At 48.1% G+C, this 17,479-nt stretch overlaps 4 protein-coding genes across 4 annotated transcripts; 2 read left to right on the top strand and 2 right to left on the bottom strand.

Annotated features, from left to right (window-relative positions):
- Positions 1–3,202: 3,202 nt before the first annotated feature.
- F4813DRAFT_378799 (uncharacterized protein) lies at positions 3,203–5,867 on the top strand (the record flags this gene model as incomplete). The annotated part of the gene is made up of 2 exons (XM_049245375.1): positions 3,203–3,592; positions 3,690–5,867. 2 exons carry the CDS (start codon positions 3,203–3,205, stop codon positions 5,865–5,867), a joined length of 2,568 nt encoding a protein of 855 aa, XP_049103904.1.
- A 2,193-nt stretch (positions 5,868–8,060) lies between these two features.
- F4813DRAFT_177514 (uncharacterized protein) lies at positions 8,061–8,737 on the top strand. The gene has a single exon (XM_049239277.1). The coding sequence runs from the start codon at positions 8,294–8,296 to the stop codon at positions 8,690–8,692; it is 399 nt and encodes a 132-aa protein (XP_049103905.1). The 5' UTR covers positions 8,061–8,293; the 3' UTR covers positions 8,693–8,737.
- Positions 8,738–9,038: 301 nt separating this feature from the next.
- Positions 9,039–11,944, bottom strand: F4813DRAFT_346312 (longevity assurance proteins LAG1/LAC1). Its single transcript, XM_049241836.1, has 3 exons — positions 11,665–11,944; positions 10,299–11,556; positions 9,039–10,226 (listed from the first exon to the last, which is right to left on the bottom strand). The coding sequence occupies exons 2-3, from the start codon at positions 11,232–11,234 to the stop codon at positions 9,750–9,752; spliced, it is 1,413 nt and encodes a 470-aa protein (XP_049103906.1). The 5' UTR covers positions 11,235–11,556; positions 11,665–11,944; the 3' UTR covers positions 9,039–9,749.
- Positions 11,945–12,169: 225 nt separating this feature from the next.
- On the bottom strand, positions 12,170–15,409 carry F4813DRAFT_346313 (pH-response regulator protein palH/rim-21). The gene has a single exon (XM_049241837.1). The coding sequence runs from the start codon at positions 14,898–14,900 to the stop codon at positions 12,618–12,620; it is 2,283 nt and encodes a 760-aa protein (XP_049103907.1). The 5' UTR covers positions 14,901–15,409; the 3' UTR covers positions 12,170–12,617.
- Positions 15,410–17,479: the final 2,070 nt, after the last annotated feature.

Below are 17,479 nucleotides of genomic sequence, written 5' to 3' on the forward strand. Positions count from 1 at the left end.
CAAGCATTTGAGGCAAGATACCACCCATATACTTGCCCTATAGGTATTACTTTGTCACACGCCAATACAAGGCATGTCGCACAAAGGTGCGGGAACACATATTGCCTTTACCTTTTCGGCTGCAGAGATAGGTACAACGCACAAAAAAAGGCCTCCAGCCTAATGGGCGATGAAGACAAATGCGGCTGCTTAGGGAAGCTGTTAGTTGTTACACTGGCGAGCGAGAAGAAGAAAAGTCGTCATGGGGAGCACGAGTCACAGATGGATATAGAAAGCTCCAAGCTCTTCCTATAACCTAGTGACGCGTTGCTAATCTATAAATGAGGGATCGTCCCATCTCCCTTATCCACTCTGGTTTATGGTCTGTCGGCTCACCATAAGGTTGCAGTTGTCAAAAAGGCTATTATCATCTTCTCCCACAGGCGAGGTTTCTATCTGGAACGCGATTCCCTCCTCATAAGCTCTTGGGTTTCTTGGGGGTTGTCTATTGTCTATTTGAGGGTTACTACAAGCTAGAAGAAGTCTTTTGTATGGCCTTGTACGACTACGAAGCTATAATATATCCTTTCCCTTCATCCCCATAAAGCTTCATTCCACTTATTATTATTACCACCACTATTTTATATAAGGTATATATACATTTTTACCATTACCACTATTACCTACTATACAGCTGTACGTTGCTGTGCATCACCATACAGCACAACTACCGCCGCCTACAGCCACAGCAAAGCAAAGACCACACGCAACCACACACCTGGGGGGAGTTAACACAGAACACGGACCACATACCACATACTACATACCACAAATCACAAACCACAGGCATAACCCCACCACACCTTTTTCTCTTCCGAAAGAACCCACCATCAAGTACAGCTTTATTATTATTATTATTATTATTATTATATTATATTATTATTATTATTACCTATTATTCATTAGGCTAGCCCAGAGCCGTCTAGAGCACCGCCCGTACCCCCCCCCCCCTCCTGGTTAAAACGAACAAAGCCCAAGACTTCATGCATGCATGCTTGCTGCAATCACAACCTCGACCCTCACTAAGTGCAGAGCTAGATGCAAGGCGGTGAGGAGGCTACAAGCCGTTTGGTTAACTTGTGTAAGCCTCTCCGACAAACCACATGTCCCTATTCGACATTATCAGCATAAGCTAGGAAGATTTTGGGCTTTTACGGCTGCGTCTAATAATTTGGTCCTATTGCCCTATTATCCTTCCGCGGCCTTTGGTCCATTTTTATGTCAACCGTACACATGTCTGGTGTTAGTTATTTTGTTTTTTGTTCTTGTTTCGGTCCTCTAACAGTTAGATGTCCTAGAATAGCTTTATTGTCCGCTAGATAGCCCGATAACCCTAGCAGCCCTAGAGCGTTCCAGTATCAAACCTGTACCTAACTTACACCTACCACTTACCACTTACCACCTATCACCTACCACCTACCATCTACCATCTACCATCTACCACCTATCACCTATCAACTCGGTACTTGGTACCTTTAAAGACGATTGCAGAACTTGGAAAGAACATCCAAGATACTCGGCCGTCAGGTCACAATACAACTAAACTAGGGAAATCCTCCATCTTTCCTGCCACGGCGACTCCCACCGCGACTACCGACAGGCTACAGCTCATCATTGTTTCTTGTCGAGCTTTCTCCATCAACCTGCATCTACCAGTTCGGGTCTAGAAGCCCGGTCTACCATCCTATCCACCCCCATTGTCGCTCTTGCTCGCACCACCTTTCTTTACCAACTAATCACCACAACCAACCGCTGTTACTTACTACCTATTATTATTTTACCACTTTACCACTTTACCACCACATTGAAAGAAGTGTGTATGATCGTGCGTGTGCGTATGTGTGTATCTTGTTTGTTGTTGTTATTATTGTTATTATTGTCATAATCACCATCATAGTCACCACCAAAGTCATCATCATCATCATCATCGTCACGACTCCTTCATACACCATCCTCCCATTTCCTATTTCTTATTTCTAGCCATTCAGTCCCGTCCCTTGTGTTCTTGCTCAAACAACGCTAGCCCTTACTAGTTTTACAATATTGTATCCATTCCAGTCTCTACCGCCCTACCTTTTTTTTTTTTTTTTTTTTTTTACAAGGATCTATCAACATCTTACCCTGGGTTCGGGTTACCTGATCTGAATTTGGGACAATTTGGGTGCTCAAGAACAGGCACATCCCACCTTTTTTCCTGTCCCTGTTACTACCTTGCCCCGTTCATACGGATCCCTTGTCACCTTGTCAACTTCTGCTTTTACATAGTACGCACTTCACTTTGGTTTTCTTGTGCGACAGTATTGCCGCTTGAGAAGAGCAGATCCTCCGACCTTTCTAACCAATATTTTTTTCTTCTTATTTTATTATTTTCCCAATAAGAACAGACGCTCGTTTGCAATTGACTTTTCACATTTTACCCCCCGTCAAACCGTCAAAGCATAGAGTTACCCACTTCATTGTACCCCGTCCCTAGACAGCAACACAAGCCGAGCCTATCGTGCTCGCCGTTGTTATTTGGATACCTAATAAAATCGTGCCATCAAAAGGGTCAGTTTATAACCCCCCCCTGGCGCAGATCCTGGTTAGAACCGAGCAACGCCTCTTAGTTGCTTGCCTGCTTCTCCCTCTCATAGACGGACCAGCCAGCTTGGACCAGAGAGAGAGAGAGAGAGAGAGAGAGAGAGAGAGGGAGACAGACAGACAGACAGACAGAGAGAGGAGACCCTTAATTCTTTCCCCCTTCCTTTCTTTATCAGGTACGCTAGTCTCGAGTCAGTCTGCTTCAGAGCGTGGCTTTCGCCACTAACACCGTCTGGTGACCTGCCCCACCAGAACATGGACTCGGGATTCCACTAACTTGGGCCGAGCTTAGGAACACTTGACCTTCAGTTTCTTGTTGATTTTCCTGAAAAATCACGGCTGCCGTAGGCAAGCAATCTAGGCATCGCAGTCAAGCAGTTGCGGGCTCTACTGCTTGAAGCAATTGGGGGTCGTGATCTTTTGCAGCTGCGGCAATGACCCAGTGCAAGCATTGTCGTCAGTAATATGTACGTCAAGCACGCCTTGCAGCATGCAGTGCAATGCTCGAGTCCGATTTGATTTGTACACTTTTCTTACGCATCCATGAACATTATATGCTGACCTGCACGTTTCACAGAGCAAGATGGCGGAAGTCATCATCAACCCTCCCGACTCCCCGGCGGAGAGGGTTCGAGACGTTACTCAGTACCTTTACCCGGATATTCTCCTGCTGGTTTTTATCGTCATCGGCGCCACACACTCCGTCTACACTGCTATGCGTAAGGACGATGTAGTCGTGCCTACTATCCGAGGTCCAGGCGGCAAGCCGCTTCCCGTCACCAAGAGAAGATTGTCCGACGACGACGCATCGGACCCTAATGATTTCAGTCCACATGCCAGGAGGTTTTTCCAGTTTTCCATGGTTATAGCAACCTTGACCTTTCTTGCTGCGGGCGGCGCAATTGCTGCCCGTGCTCTGATTCATAGGAGCGCAGACGGTGAACATGGCTGGTGGTGCGGCGAACCGAAAACCGTAAGTAATTTTTCGGTTTGCTTTGCTCTAATTTTCCGTCCTACAGGTAAAATTCATTATATTGAGACATTTTTTTTTGACTTTGTGAAAATTATAGGTCTTCGTCCTTGGATCGGCATTTCTTTATGTGTATTTGACTTTGACCATGTTTGACTGGAAAAGCAGCCCGAGCCTGGTCCATATCCTTACTTGGAGCTTTGCTCTCGTTGGGGAAATCATCATCTTCGTTTGCGATGCGGTCGTCTTATCCCGCCCCCACAAAGTCATGGTTAACCTCAGTCGCGAAAAGTACGTGATTGTAGTTGGCATCGACAAGTGGGATATGATTGACCTCGGCTTATCCCTCGGAAGAATCGCCACCCTTATCGGCATGATCCTAGTTTATTATACCATTATCCTTCTAAGAAACCGGGCGCAGCCAGAGAAATACGAACAGGGACATGAATATGATTACGAGGCTGACGAATCCACACCCCTCCTAAATGGCGATGCCAATGGCTACCGTACCAATGGGCACGCTTCCCGCCCGGGCGCAAACGGTGCCGCAAACGGTAACGCCAATGGCAATGCCGATGCGAGCCACCCCATGGTTGACGAAGACGCTGGATTCTACCGCCCGGAAAAGCTACCGCATACAACTTGGTTTGAATATCTCCGGGGTTATTCCGTCTTTTTCCCGTACATGTGGCCTACCAAGCAGCTGCGGCTTCAGATTATCGTGGTAGTATGCTTTGTCCTGCTAGTTCTTCAGCGGATGGTGAACATTATGGTTCCTTACCAGATCGGTGCCGTCACGAATCAGCTTTCCGGCGACGATCTCAAGGAGGGCGAGAAGCACACTATGCCGTGGCTCTCGCTCGGTTTACTTATTGTGTATAAGCTACTGCAGGGTCCGTCTGGGCTTTTGGGGTCTTTAAGATCTCTGCTATGGATTCCTGTTTCCCAGCACACCTACCGAGCTCTTACCACGTCGGCATTCGAGCACGTGCATTCCCTGAGCCTTGATTTCCATCTAGGCAAGAGGACCGGCGAGGTTTTATCCGCATTGAACAAGGGCTCTTCGGTCAATTCCTTTCTCGAACAAGTCACATTCCAGGTCTTTCCGATGCTCATCGACTTGTTTGTAGCTATAAGCTACTTCTACGTCAAGTTTGATGCCGTCTACGCCGTCATCGTTTGCGCAATAACATTCTATTATTTGTTTTTGACCATACGAATGGCGTCCAAGACTGCCGACCAGAGGCGAGCAATGTCCAACGCGGATAGGGAAGAAGAAGCAGTCAAGAATGACTCCATCATCTCGTACGAGACGGTCAAGTATTTCAACGCAGAAGACTTCGAGTTTAATCGGTACAGAGAGGCCATAAATAATTTCCAAGTCGCCGAGGCCAAGGTCACGTGGAGTATAAGTACCATGAATATCTGCCAGTCCTTGGTCTTCATGATAGGGATGTTGGTTACCATGATGCTTGGAGCGTACCAGGTTACAATGGGTAGCCGAAAAGTGGGTGACTTTGTTACATTGATGATCTATCTGGGCCAGCTCCAGGGTCCGCTCAACTTCTTCGGCACATTCTACCGTACCGTCCAGCAAGCCATGATCTCCGGGGAACGCCTTCTAGAGCTCTTCAAGCAGCGCCCGACAGTGGTTAATCGTCCCGGCGCCGTTGACGTCACTTCGTGTGAGGGGCGTGTCGAATTTTCTAAGGTCAAATTCGCATACGACAAGAGGAAGCCTGCGCTAAGGAACCTCACCTTCACATGCGAGCCCGGCACGACCACGGCCCTCGTCGGCGAATCGGGCGGCGGCAAATCTACCCTCTTCCGACTGATGTATCGCTACTTCAATTGCCAGGAGGGTAACATTAGGATAGACGGCCGTGATATTAAGGATGTCACGATCGACTCTGTTCGACGCTACATAGGAGTAGTGCCGCAAGATACGGTATTATTTAACGACACCCTCATGTACAATCTGAGATACGCCAACCAGCATGCGACCGACGACGATATTTTTGCCGCATGCCAAGCCGCCAGCATACACGAGAGGATCATGTCTTTCCCCGACGGCTATAACACCAAGGTCGGAGAACGAGGTCTTCGCTTAAGTGGCGGTGAGAAGCAGCGGGTTGCCATCGCCCGAACCCTGCTTAAGAATCCTAAGATCATCATGCTGGATGAGGCTACCTCGGCTCTTGATAGCCACACAGAGCAGCAGATTCAATCCCGACTAGCCACCATCGGTCGCGGCCGTACATTGCTAATCATTGCGTAAGTTCCATTGCCACCAGTATAATATATAATATATAATATATAATATGTGATAAAACTAGATCAGCTAACCGGGTTTAGACATCGTCTGTCTACTATCACCCACGCAGACCAGATTCTTGTGCTGCATCAAGGAACTATCGTCGAGAGAGGTTCGCACGAGAAGCTTCTTGAGCTCAATGGTCGGTACGCATCCATGTGGAATCGCCAAGCAAAGGCCGAAAAAGCAGCCGAGGACGCCCGTAATGCGACGCGGAAAGCTGAAAAGCTTTTGCGAAAGGCTAATATCCCTGCAGCCTCGGGAGACCATCACAGCCGAAACGAGCACTCTAACAACAACGACGACTCGAGCAGCTCGTCCGACGAATCGGTTACGCCTGGACGACACGGCGGCCAGTCGGAATCTACGACGCTGGTTGAAGGCTCCCCTCGATCGACCCACTAATCATAATGTCCACTAACTTGGGCTCGACTCATGTCCATATTCCCATTTCCCGCGATATATAGTTTTTATTGCCTAATAAGCTTCTCACGCCCCGGACTGCCGGGTATTGCATTAAACATGGCGTTGGTGGCATATACAGAAAAAGACGCCTCTACATAGGAGGCTGTCGGCGGCTTTGCATTTCCGGTTATCACGATTCTTCGCAACGATACCAAAAAGACTTATGTGGTTCTGTCTTATTTTAATTCACTATCGTTGTTCGCACAGCAGACGATCAGTCATGGCCCTTTGCATGAAAAAGAAAAAAAAAGGTCGGGCAAAGACGGGATGGAACAGGAAGGAACGGAACGGAAACCTACCAATGTCGGGAGGGGGAGGAAGGGCTTCTGCTTTTTTTTTTTACGCATCCTTTTATTATTATTTTCTCTTTTTTTTTTTGGTACGGATCAAGTCAGTCGGGTTGCTATTGGCTTTTGAACGGTGGGCGGAGTACCACCTTAATGTGATGACGATGAAGAGATGAGGAATGTATTTGAGATTACTCTAGACCCTTAGGTGGTTTTACTCGATTGTAGATGGCCCGACTGTTAATACCGGAAGCTTTCTCTGAGTTTTACGAACGACGGGGTAGCGACCCGATTCCGTCCCGTTGCTTACTACTTGGTAGATTATACGCGTGTATGAAATGGCGTGAGAGGTTTAAGTGAGGCTGAAGATTTCTTACTTGGGTTGCGTGGCAGTTTGATGTTACAGTCTTGCAACCCATAGAATTCCAAATCACTTCCCGTCACCCCCAAACCCCAAACCCCAAACTGGTTCCAAAGCAAAGCAACCCTCCCTCCCCCGGTCCGGGGTACGGTGTTTCGCTCGCGTGCGGCTCGCGTTTCTTCATGCCGGCAAAGCGGGAGATCTGCCATGATGGCTAATATAAATCTGAACCCCTATCTCTACCTCCCGGGCAGCGTTGCATTTTCATTCTTATTTTTTTTTCTCTCCCCTGGGATAGGTAGGATTATATGCCTTCTCCATTCTTACCTTGTCTTGCTCTTAGTAAGTGCAGTGCGATGTGACATACATAGGTAGGTAGGTAGGTAGGTAGGCCGGCAGGTGTAAAGTGTATGCGTGCGCGTACCTGCAGTGAATGGCACTTGCAACGTTGCTTGTCTTGTTTGCTGCTACCTCATACCTCCTACCGGGAGGAGGAGGACGGGAGGACGGGAGGACGGGGGGACGGGGGCAAGGTGGAGGGAGGGGAATAGCATGGAAATGGAAATTGAGCTGGGCTGGATGTGGAAGATGGAAGACGGGAAAATGCTCTACTACTTACTTACTTGCTTGGTTACTTCGTATACTGACCTACCTACTATACGAAGACGTGAGACGGGATTAGATAGAAAAACAAATAAAAAGAAGCTCGGCTCGGCTCGGACCCTCACGGTAGGTATGCCATGCTATGAATTTTTTTTTTCTTCTAGGGGTCCCTGCTTCGTGCCCTGATCGACCGCGGTCTCGTGCGGTATATACTTCCACACATACCATACCATACCATACCATACCTAGGTACCTAATATATTTATTTCCACGAGGTCAGGTCTATTACATACATAGGTAGTTTGGGTACATGGGCGGTACTTGGAAGCCATGTAATAGGAAAGTCACGAAGCGGTGGCAGCGGTGGCGGCGGCAGCGGCATTCCTTTTTTTTTTCTTCTTTTCTTGTTTTTTGTTTCTTTTGTTTCTTTTCCACATTTGTTATAGCTAGTTAGTAGAAGGATTCCTAGTTGGTTATACTATACTATACTATACTATACTATACTATACTATACTATACTATACTACAGCTGTAACCTACCTAGGTATTTCTGGGGGCTTATAGCATGACATAGCAAGCATAGCAAGCATAGCATAGCATGGAATATACCACACTAGCAAGAGGGACCTTGTCTGTCTAGCTTCCTTGCGCTAGTTTCGGTATCGTTCGTAATTATGGAATCCTTCCACTTGCTCACCGCAAGCCCGCCGCCGCACTATCACCACCACCACCTCCACCACCACTACCGCCCGCCCGCGCTACCCTACCCTACGCCACGCCAACCACGTGTACGTGCTCCGTCCTCGGAACCGGGGACCAACGGACCGACTACCAAAAGCGTGCTGGATTTCCCGCCTGACCGCGTGTTTTACTTATGTACTATCTCCCACCTCCTACCCATCTTCTCCGCCTCGGTACACGTGTCTATCCAGCTCCATATATACCCAACTTACATATGTACCTTAGGTATGTATGTATGTATGTATGTTGGTATGTATGTATGTATGTATGTATGTATGTCACTACACACCACATACACATACACATACACATACACATACACCCTAAACTAAACTAAGCCCAGCCCAGCCAAGCCCCAAACGTGCCGGCCACCAGGGCCTCGGGCCCCAGCCAAGAAGAAGCATCTATGTACGTACCGTGCTCTAATGTAGGTACGAAACACAAATAACGGTCTGCGATACTACATACCTCCTCTTATACATATAGCCTATACATACCAAGGCGTATGTATGTATTCTAGGGACGCCAGCTTCCGGAATGTTCTGTGACCCTCTCAGAATTTTCTTTAGTGTCTGTGCATAATACATAGTAAAATTCCCCTACGACTCCAGCTCGGCCGAGAAGTCCCGCACGGACTCTCGCTCTCAAAACGCAAGCTAAGGCAAAGGAAACCGAGCAGACGCGTCATACCAAGGGTCTCGGTACGGCTTAGACGAGGCGCGTCTTTCCTTACTATGGCAAGACATCATCTTTTATTAAGAATTATATATATGTATGTTTGGGGGGAGGAGGGGCTGGTTATGGGTTTTCAACTATCGTACGTAAGAAGGGGTAGTAGAAAAAAGACAAAAGCAAAACAAGAACGGACAAATGCTCTTTTCTCATCATGCTATGCTCGTCGTTGGTCAAAAGTCGTTGGTCCATCCCTCCGTCATTAGTACATAAATCAGCAAGCAAGCAATAGCAAGCAAGCAACAGCAGGCAAGCAACAGCAGGCAAGCTTGTATAGGCTGAGTGCCCCAGGCAGATTGGTCCCAACGTGTTCCCTGGCCCGCCGCAAACCAACGACTCCCTTCATCCCTGGGCAACATTACCCAAGCAACCAAGAATCTCCCCATATGCGCCGTTCCCATGACCCGTGAGCGAATGGCTTGGAATGCTAAACCCGTTCTCTGAACGCCTATGATCGTTGAGACAGGCCATCAGGGAACATACAAGCATCTGTTTTCAAAGGAAATGCGTTATATAGCAATTCCCGCGAATACCAATTGTCTCGTCTACGCCCGCCGTTTATGCTGAAATCCTGTATCGTGTTGTACATGCAAGCCCCCTACTGGTTAAAATTTACAAGCGAATGTCATGAATCGAAGGCAAGAAGCGGCCAACGTTCTATCGAGCCGCCTTCTTTTTCGACGCCGACGCCGACCCGTTCGTGTGGGTCTTGATGCCGTTAGCATTGCCGTTAAGTAACGGCGTCGCTTCGGTGCTCTCCTTGATCGCTTTTGGTGTCTCTGCCTTCTCGTTCTCTGGCTCGTTAATATCGGAATCTTCAGCCTCAGAACGGTCGTCGTCTGCTTCCTTATAGACGATGAAGCGGTAGGCAATCCTCACGATGAAGAAGAACCAGAATAGGTTAAGGGCCTGCAGAGACGAGAGGAGGGTGAGAGTGATAACGAAAGCAAGTTCGCATTTATACTGTCCGGTTTCCCAGTTTAGCTCGTAAGGGCCGACAGTCCTGAATTCGGTGAATAGTGAATAGATAATGCGGAGGTTTAGATAATGGCGTAGGTAGGCCCATGAGGTCATAAATATGAAGAAATAAGGTCCCACTAGAGGGTGGTCAATGTAATTGAGAGTTTTGGATGTCTGTTCAAATCTATTAGTATTACACGTGGCAACTCAAGACTTGAGGTACCCGAGGGCACGGATCAGACTTACCGCAAGGAAGAAGTCGCTAATGTCGTGGGTAATGTAGACGGCCAGACCGATGTACGTGAAATGAAAGCGGTAGCTCAACCCGATAAGCGTCAGACTGACGATATGGTGGCCAACGAGCTCCTTGTAATCCTTCCGCGGCTTCTCTATGCCAAGCAAGAGGACAATAGCCTGTTGGGCCCAATAGGCGGCCTGGAATAGGTAGTAAAATTTGAACATGGCCTCGTGCGTCTTATGAGGGAAGTTCTCATACATGCCGCGGGTGTTGAAATACCAAACAGGGGTTCGGCTCATGACGTACATACCGGTCGGCCCCAAGAACCCGAAATAGATGGCGGTATACATCTGCTCTAGGAAACGCGCCTGTTTGGCACGCGACTTTAGACCGGCTCTCCTGGCGAGCGGGCGGAGAAGTTCTTGCATGATAAACTCGCGCGTAAAGGAGAGGACGACGGTATAGAAAGATACGAAGGCGATATCCCACGGCCCCTTGCCATATTGGACAGGCGCTTCGGAATCAGCACCGGCCTCAAGCGGGAGCTTGTACGAGAGGAAGATGAAGTGATGAACAGGGTTCGATTCAGACGGGTTAATGGCGTACACGGACAGGAAGATGACCAAGACGACTAGGGGTAAGACCCAGGTGTGCTTGAGGGCGTAGTGTTTGCAGCGACGCAAAAAAGAGCGAGCTTTGCGACGCTTTGAACCTCGTTTAGACACTTCCTTGCCATCCGGTGTTGATGGCTTTTGCGTATGTCCATTTGTATCCTGAAAGGTCGCAAGACTCGCCTGCAAACTAGGCGCACCCGTGTCTCCCAGCCTGATGTCTGCACCAAGCACGCTCGACTTCCTACGCCGACGCGCATTCCCCTGATCAGCCGCCGAGTGTAATTGGTCGGCCGAGCTATTGAGGATGGGAAATGGTTCCTGGGGTGCCATTGTCACAGAGGGTCGACCTTGTCGCAGAAACCTAGGTAAGACGAAAGGGAGCTGCGAAGATAGACACGCAGCAGATGACGTGAGGACGTCTACTAATAGACGGTATGAGCAACTGGAATACCCGGCTTTGACGGTCCCGGCTACCTAGTCGATCCCAGAATGCTTAAGGAGTGAAAGCAATCCAGACTTCTAGTATCGATAGGCGGGAGAAGAAAAAAGAATTGAGGTGGCTGTTGGAGAGAAAAAGGGAAGAGGAGGTAAAAAGTTACGGTAGTAGTGCCAGTGGTCGGTGGTGCATGAGATTTGATAAGATTTGATAGGTCTGATAGGCAGATTAGCATTAATGGACTAGTACTAAGCCCCGTTAAGAATTCATATTTATGCTTTTAAGTGTTGTAGGTAAGATTGTGCAATAAAACTTTTACTATACCTATGTAGTAATAAGTTGGTCCCTTTCTGCCAGCAGCCAAAAGCACATAGCGGGGCAAGCATATGATTTCCGCAATCACTAACTTTAATTAGTACTAAGGGTCCCCAGCTCGCTTTTATCGGGTTTGATTGGTCACTTTCTCTTTGCCAAGATTTAATATTGCTTGCTGTCAGGCTATATGCCGGCTCCACCTACTTATACACCTTCACATTTCGACCGAGGCATATAAAGTAGCAATTTTGCTTTAGCACAACTTTTGCATTCTCTCAATGCGGTGGTGAGTGTTAAATATGCATAGAGTTTGATGGGGATTCTATGTACATATGCTAACTACTCCATTCTTGCACATATGCAACAACGGCTTACGTCCTCCCGTATGTATGAGTTAAAATAACTCACCGCTAAACTGAGCACAGACACTAAGGGCGAGTTATGAGTTATGACCATACATATCACCGTCGGCTATGAGACACAAGTCACCTCGGCACAAATATGATATGAAAGTTGCCAAATGATAATTGCTTCATATTTATGACCCAAATACCGCATAGCAAGTTAGGGTTATGGTATAAACCAACACCATTCGATAAAGGCTTTTTGACTAAGAGCCTCTCTCTATTCAATCCGCTCTTAATTCAAATATGCCGTCAATGCTCATACTCTCAACCCGAGTGGCACTGCTAAAGACCTATATGTATACAGCGGCCGATGCCGCTTATCAAGTACGCCGGTTATACTCGTTATATTCGCATAACAGTACTCCATCATCAATGCAGATATACATTGCAACATAACAGCCCAGTAGCATACCGTAATAAATGGGCGGAATATCGCTATTCCTTTCCCTTTTTGAACCCAATGCGCCATATGATGCAGCCAAAGAAACAAAGCACCCCAAGCGCCGCGCTGCCATTAGATCACAGGAATATTCTATAGAAATGGGCCGGAAATCACTACACAGGTGATGACGCGTCATCCCATAATACGTCGTCCACTGGTCGCCTTTCGCTGGTCGTTCTTTCTCGTTGATCTCCACTTCTATGGGTATGAGTCGGAGTGTTCAACGAGTTAGTATCCTGCGTATTAGGCGGCCTATTAACGTATGTGCTATTCCTTTCCACCGGACCTGGAGTTGGCCTAGGCGCGGTTGATGCCGTGCTGTTATTTCTAGTAACATGATGCGATTGTGGCGTGTGACCGGCTGCGGCGCTTGTACTTCTCCGTGCTGGTGGCGAAGAGGAAGATATCGGTGGTTCGTGTGGCTGTTCATGTGACTCTATTTGCAATTCTTCTTCTTCCAGTAGTTGAGCCAGCGCCGCACCGCGCCGTGGAGGGGCAGGTATAACGGTAACCGGTAGGCTATCCGTATCCGGAGTCGGCCGAACCCTTTCTAGGATTCTCTCTGCCTGGGTGGCAGCAAAGATCTCTACCCGTTCCCTGAGGTCCCATCTACCGACGCTTTCGTAATCGCGTCGTTTTGGTTGTTTGGGTATTGTGTGTGGAAGGACTTCCGCCGGAGGTTCCTTCGCAGTACGGTAGAATGGATTCAGATAGTTCCAGCGGCTCGAATTTCCTCCCTCGCCGTTGCTTCTTTCCGTAGCGCGCGCTGACGAGGGTTGTCGCGATGGCGGCGTGCTCCCAGATTGTTCATTGCTCTCTGCTATAGGACTTGATGCCGAGGAGGTTGCACTATTGCTTCTAGACAAGGGTCGGCCATGCCTATCATCTGTAGTCCTCGAAGTCGTCTCCGTAAGAGGCTGATATCGTACCGCGTAAACGGTGCTATCAGCACTTGCAGTATCCGTTCTACTTACCGGTGTAACTGCCGGGGGTGGCCGGGAAGGCCATAGTGGAGGTTGTAAGAACCGTGCTGCTGACCTGCCCGTCGTAGCGGCTTGTTGTCTCCTATCCGGGCTACTCTCCGTCCTCGACCTATACCGGCTGGCAATAGATGACATAGCTGGCCACATATTGCTCCGACCACCCGATAACGAACTGTTACCACTCTCTCCCCCATCATCACCGTCCTCGCTCTTTCGTTTATTCTTCCGCCGCTTAGACCATGAGAGGTCCGAGGGAAATACCTCCATCATTTCATCGCCATCAAAGACCTCCCTTCCTAAAACTCCATCTTTCTTCTCTTCACGTTCTAACGCTTCAATCCGCTCAACCCACTCCCATACTACAACACTTGCCGCCGCGGCACCGACCCATCTAACATAATCCCCCCATCCGGTAAAGTCGGGTTTTGCTATGTCGAGAACAAAAAAGATAACTGGGACAAGAATCGATATTATAGAAAGAGCTGCCATGAGGCAGATATTCTTCATAAGGGGATGGTAGAAAGCATATCGTTTCTTCATGAGTGAATAATAGAGCACCCATGCAGCATATAATAAACCTAAAGACAGTTGAAATAGATAACTAAGCGCCGGCACAGCGTCCGTAAAACTGCGCGGCCTAGTATTGCCCTGTTTGGTGTAATGGAAGCTATTGAGGGCACCGAAAATAACGTCCAACGTAATAAGCGAGAAAGCCGTCCATTTGATGATGACCTTCTCGCGCTGCCGAGGAAATAGCCGTATAAGGGTCTGGGCTTGGGCCAGCCAAAGAAACGTATCGGAGATGAGCTGAATGACCTTCAGTTGGGTTCCTCCCAGCACATCCTCCTGAAGTTGTTGTGCATTCTGAATTCCTAACGCGTACTGTTTTTCAGCTACGCGGAAAGTATCCGCCGTAGCAATAGATAAAGATATAGCAACGGTTAAAGCCGCAACCTTTTGCAGCCACGGACGACCACCAATACTAATACCATTCGAAGGGCCATTCGTGAATCCACGCCGGCCTAAAACAACAACCCCACCGTCAAGAAACGATCGAGGCGCAATAACAAGCATAATGAGAAGCAAATAAGCAAGAACCGTCGTAGCAGCTAGAGCATAACATTGCGGGAAGATCGAAGCGTAAAAGGGGTCGCGGAAGTCGGAGAATTGAGGACCAGAATCCGATGATGTTTGGTCCAAATCGAAGGCTCCATTCGCGATGATGGCGGGCTGGGGCATGGGAGTAGGCGTGCAAAGAGGCGAATAGATGGCGTTGGCCGTTAAAAACGTCGGGTCGGCTCCAGGAATGTGTAATAAACCGCTCGAAGGGATGGTATAAGGCGTGCAGGAAGCATCGAGAGACAATGTTGTCGTAGCAGCCACCCTGGGCTGCCGGAAGTAGTGCGAACTCATCGTAGAGGGACGAACAAGCGGCCAGTCGCTAAGCGACGATGTTCAGGCACTTGCGATGCTACCGCGAGGCATTCGCCATGGAATAGGGATAGCCTACGAGGGCTTAGAGAACGCGACGAGCCCGTGTTACGTGGTCGAGTCGAGTCGGTCGGTCGAGTACGGTGTGTGCGCGGTATAAACTCGCATCGCCCAAGATGGACGGTTCTCGCGACAATAATGGATCCACCAATTGATTCTTTTCGTCAATTCAATTACTTTATTTTTTATTTTTTTGAAAAACGCCGAATAAAACAATTAATTCGTTCGAGTTCGCTAGCGGGGATGATTTTCGTCGGTTCTTGATATTCGATGTTGATGTCTGGGCGCCCAGAAGTCTTGGGGTGTAAAAGAGACGGGAGATGGGAAGCCAACAAGAAGCCAACAAGAAGCCAACAGACGGTTGGTTCGGGGGTGGGCAAAAAGCTGCAAAAGGTCAGACTTCGCTTGCTTCAATGCCCATCGCATTCAATCCCTGCTAAGTGGGGAAAAGGGAAAAGGGAAAAGGTAGTCGAGATGGCCCATGGGGGCTTCTAGCCTGCCTCTAGCCTGCCGGGGTCCGACGGGATTGGTTGGCAGAAAGGCAATTAATTAGTGGACCGACCTCCCTTAAGAAGAACCTGATGTATTGTACCCGTCTCAGAAGGTGTTTAGGGTGCATTGGTGCATTGGTGCATTAGTGGGTAAGATTAGTGGTAGAAGGGTATGTACATACGACCTAGAAAAAAAGAGAGGTCAGTCCACACTGTGCGACATACACGCCACCTGAATGTGACAGTGGTGCGATTGCAGTACACTTGCAGTGCAATAATACCACTGTCTGGTAGCTCAGCACTAGCATTAGCGTATCCATCAATCTCCAACACTGTGCTATGTACAATTCCTTTCCTCCATTTGATTTTGTTGTTAGTTAACCTAGTTAGTTATTTTAATTCCACACTTGGAAAGTGTCTTCACACCTCTAACATCGATAACCGAGATGCTCGTAAACACCAGTACAACCAACTCGGCATTTCTCGGATAAAGCTCAATCAAATTTAGAAACCAGACGTTCTAAGGATCAAGTGCCGTGCATCACATCCAGCAGACACGGGGTTTTCGTCCGCTTTAGCGCTGCGGTCGTGGAGTTGTAATAAACTTGCACGTTATGAGGTTGGACGCGATGGTCTTGCAGTCCTGCAGCTTAGGTCACCCGGACAGATGAGAGAAAGCCACATCGAGTAGTTTTGATTACCTACCCGGAACGGCAACTAAGGCGAAAGCAACTCTGTACGTTTTGTTCAGCCGGAATAGAGAAGCCGTACGTAGGGTGGCACCGCGTGATAGTCCACCACTCGGCCATTCTTCGCTAATTGCAAGACATGATAACATATATGATGGTCCCGCGACGAGGAATGCAGCAAGTTCGTGGGGACCGAGAACTTGACACCGTAAGGTTATTATGGGTTATTATTAATGTTTAGACATCCAGTCAAGACATCCAGTTAAGTCGGACACTCTCATCCGCCGTAAACTATTGGAGCGCATATAAACCGATGAAAACACGACGAGGTATTTTTATCTTACTATTAGATATGTAAGAATCGATCCGCCCTTTGATGTTTGATATTCTCCAGCAGACATATTTTCTCGAGGCGTGATGCAACGATATACGATATACATAAAGACGACACGCCCCTGACCTGTCTGTCTGTTCTGTCTGTGTGGCGCGCAAATCATAAAGCTTAGCCACATCAAAACATTCCGAAAAGCAAATGCAAATCTGAAATCTCAAATCTCAAATCTCATAGGTATTCGAATCTAAGAAGAAGGAGAAAAGGAAAAATAGCTACCCCGCGGTCTTTGCTGTTCTCGGCTCTCATCGCCAAGGATCCCAAGAATTGCTTACTTCCCGCCTCCGATGGACACGATCTTGGCAACTTGGCAAAGCTTATTGCTCGTGGACGTCGTCTTGGCATTATCAAAGATGATCTACCGTCCAGTATTTCTGATCCAAACTTTTGTCTCCCGCATTAGCAAGCAGACTATAACGTAAATTCGACATGATTCTTACCCACTGGACGGTAAAGACTTGGCGGTAAAGCTTACTTTAGACACATTAAGCGTGCGAGGATCAGGCTGTCAGGCTCGCATGATGCCTGATTGTCCTAACGCCACAATTTTAGATCTCGTCTTATGCATGTCCGAAAGTGAGACGAGTCGACCATCCACCATCACTTCTAACCCGACTCTGCTTATACCTATCTTCACGTCTCCTTCGAGTCGGGTATTTTAGGGAGCTGAGGTGTGATTCGTGTCGATGCTGTTGATGCTTCTTTAATCGCCCGATCTCTTAGATGGGTTGATCTTTAACATGAAATCGCATTCGGGAATAGATCGTCTGCGTGGCTACCGAAACAACCTCCTGTCTCAGTACCACCCAACGCTGTAGGTTTCTCGCAATCACTTGCCGTGATCTGTTTAGAGGACCGTGTCTCTAGCTTCCGGACGATCACAGATTGTACCGCGCTCTAGGCTTCTAGTAGTGTTCTTGTACTTACTAA

This window comes from Daldinia decipiens, assembly GCF_022478715.1.
Source record: "Daldinia decipiens strain CBS 113046 unplaced genomic scaffold F4813scaffold_3, whole genome shotgun sequence".
NCBI lineage: Eukaryota > Fungi > Ascomycota > Sordariomycetes > Xylariales > Hypoxylaceae > Daldinia > Daldinia decipiens.

What these genes read in the sequence shown, in the direction of transcription:
- F4813DRAFT_346313 (XM_049241837.1), bottom strand. Translation starts at nt 14,900, where the DNA reads ATGAGTTCGCACTACTTCCGGCAGCCCAGGGTGGCTGCTACGACAACA.
- F4813DRAFT_346312 (XM_049241836.1), bottom strand. Translation starts at nt 11,234, where the DNA reads ATGGCACCCCAGGAACCATTTCCCATCCTCAATAGCTCGGCCGACCAA. An exon ending in TTAGCGACTTCTTCCTTGCG is followed by an intron (nt 10,227 to 10,298) that starts GTAAGTCTGATC and finishes AGATTTGAACAG; the next exon opens with ACATCCAAAACTCTCAATTA.
- F4813DRAFT_177514 (XM_049239277.1), top strand. Translation starts at nt 8,294, where the DNA reads ATGGAATCCTTCCACTTGCTCACCGCAAGCCCGCCGCCGCACTATCAC.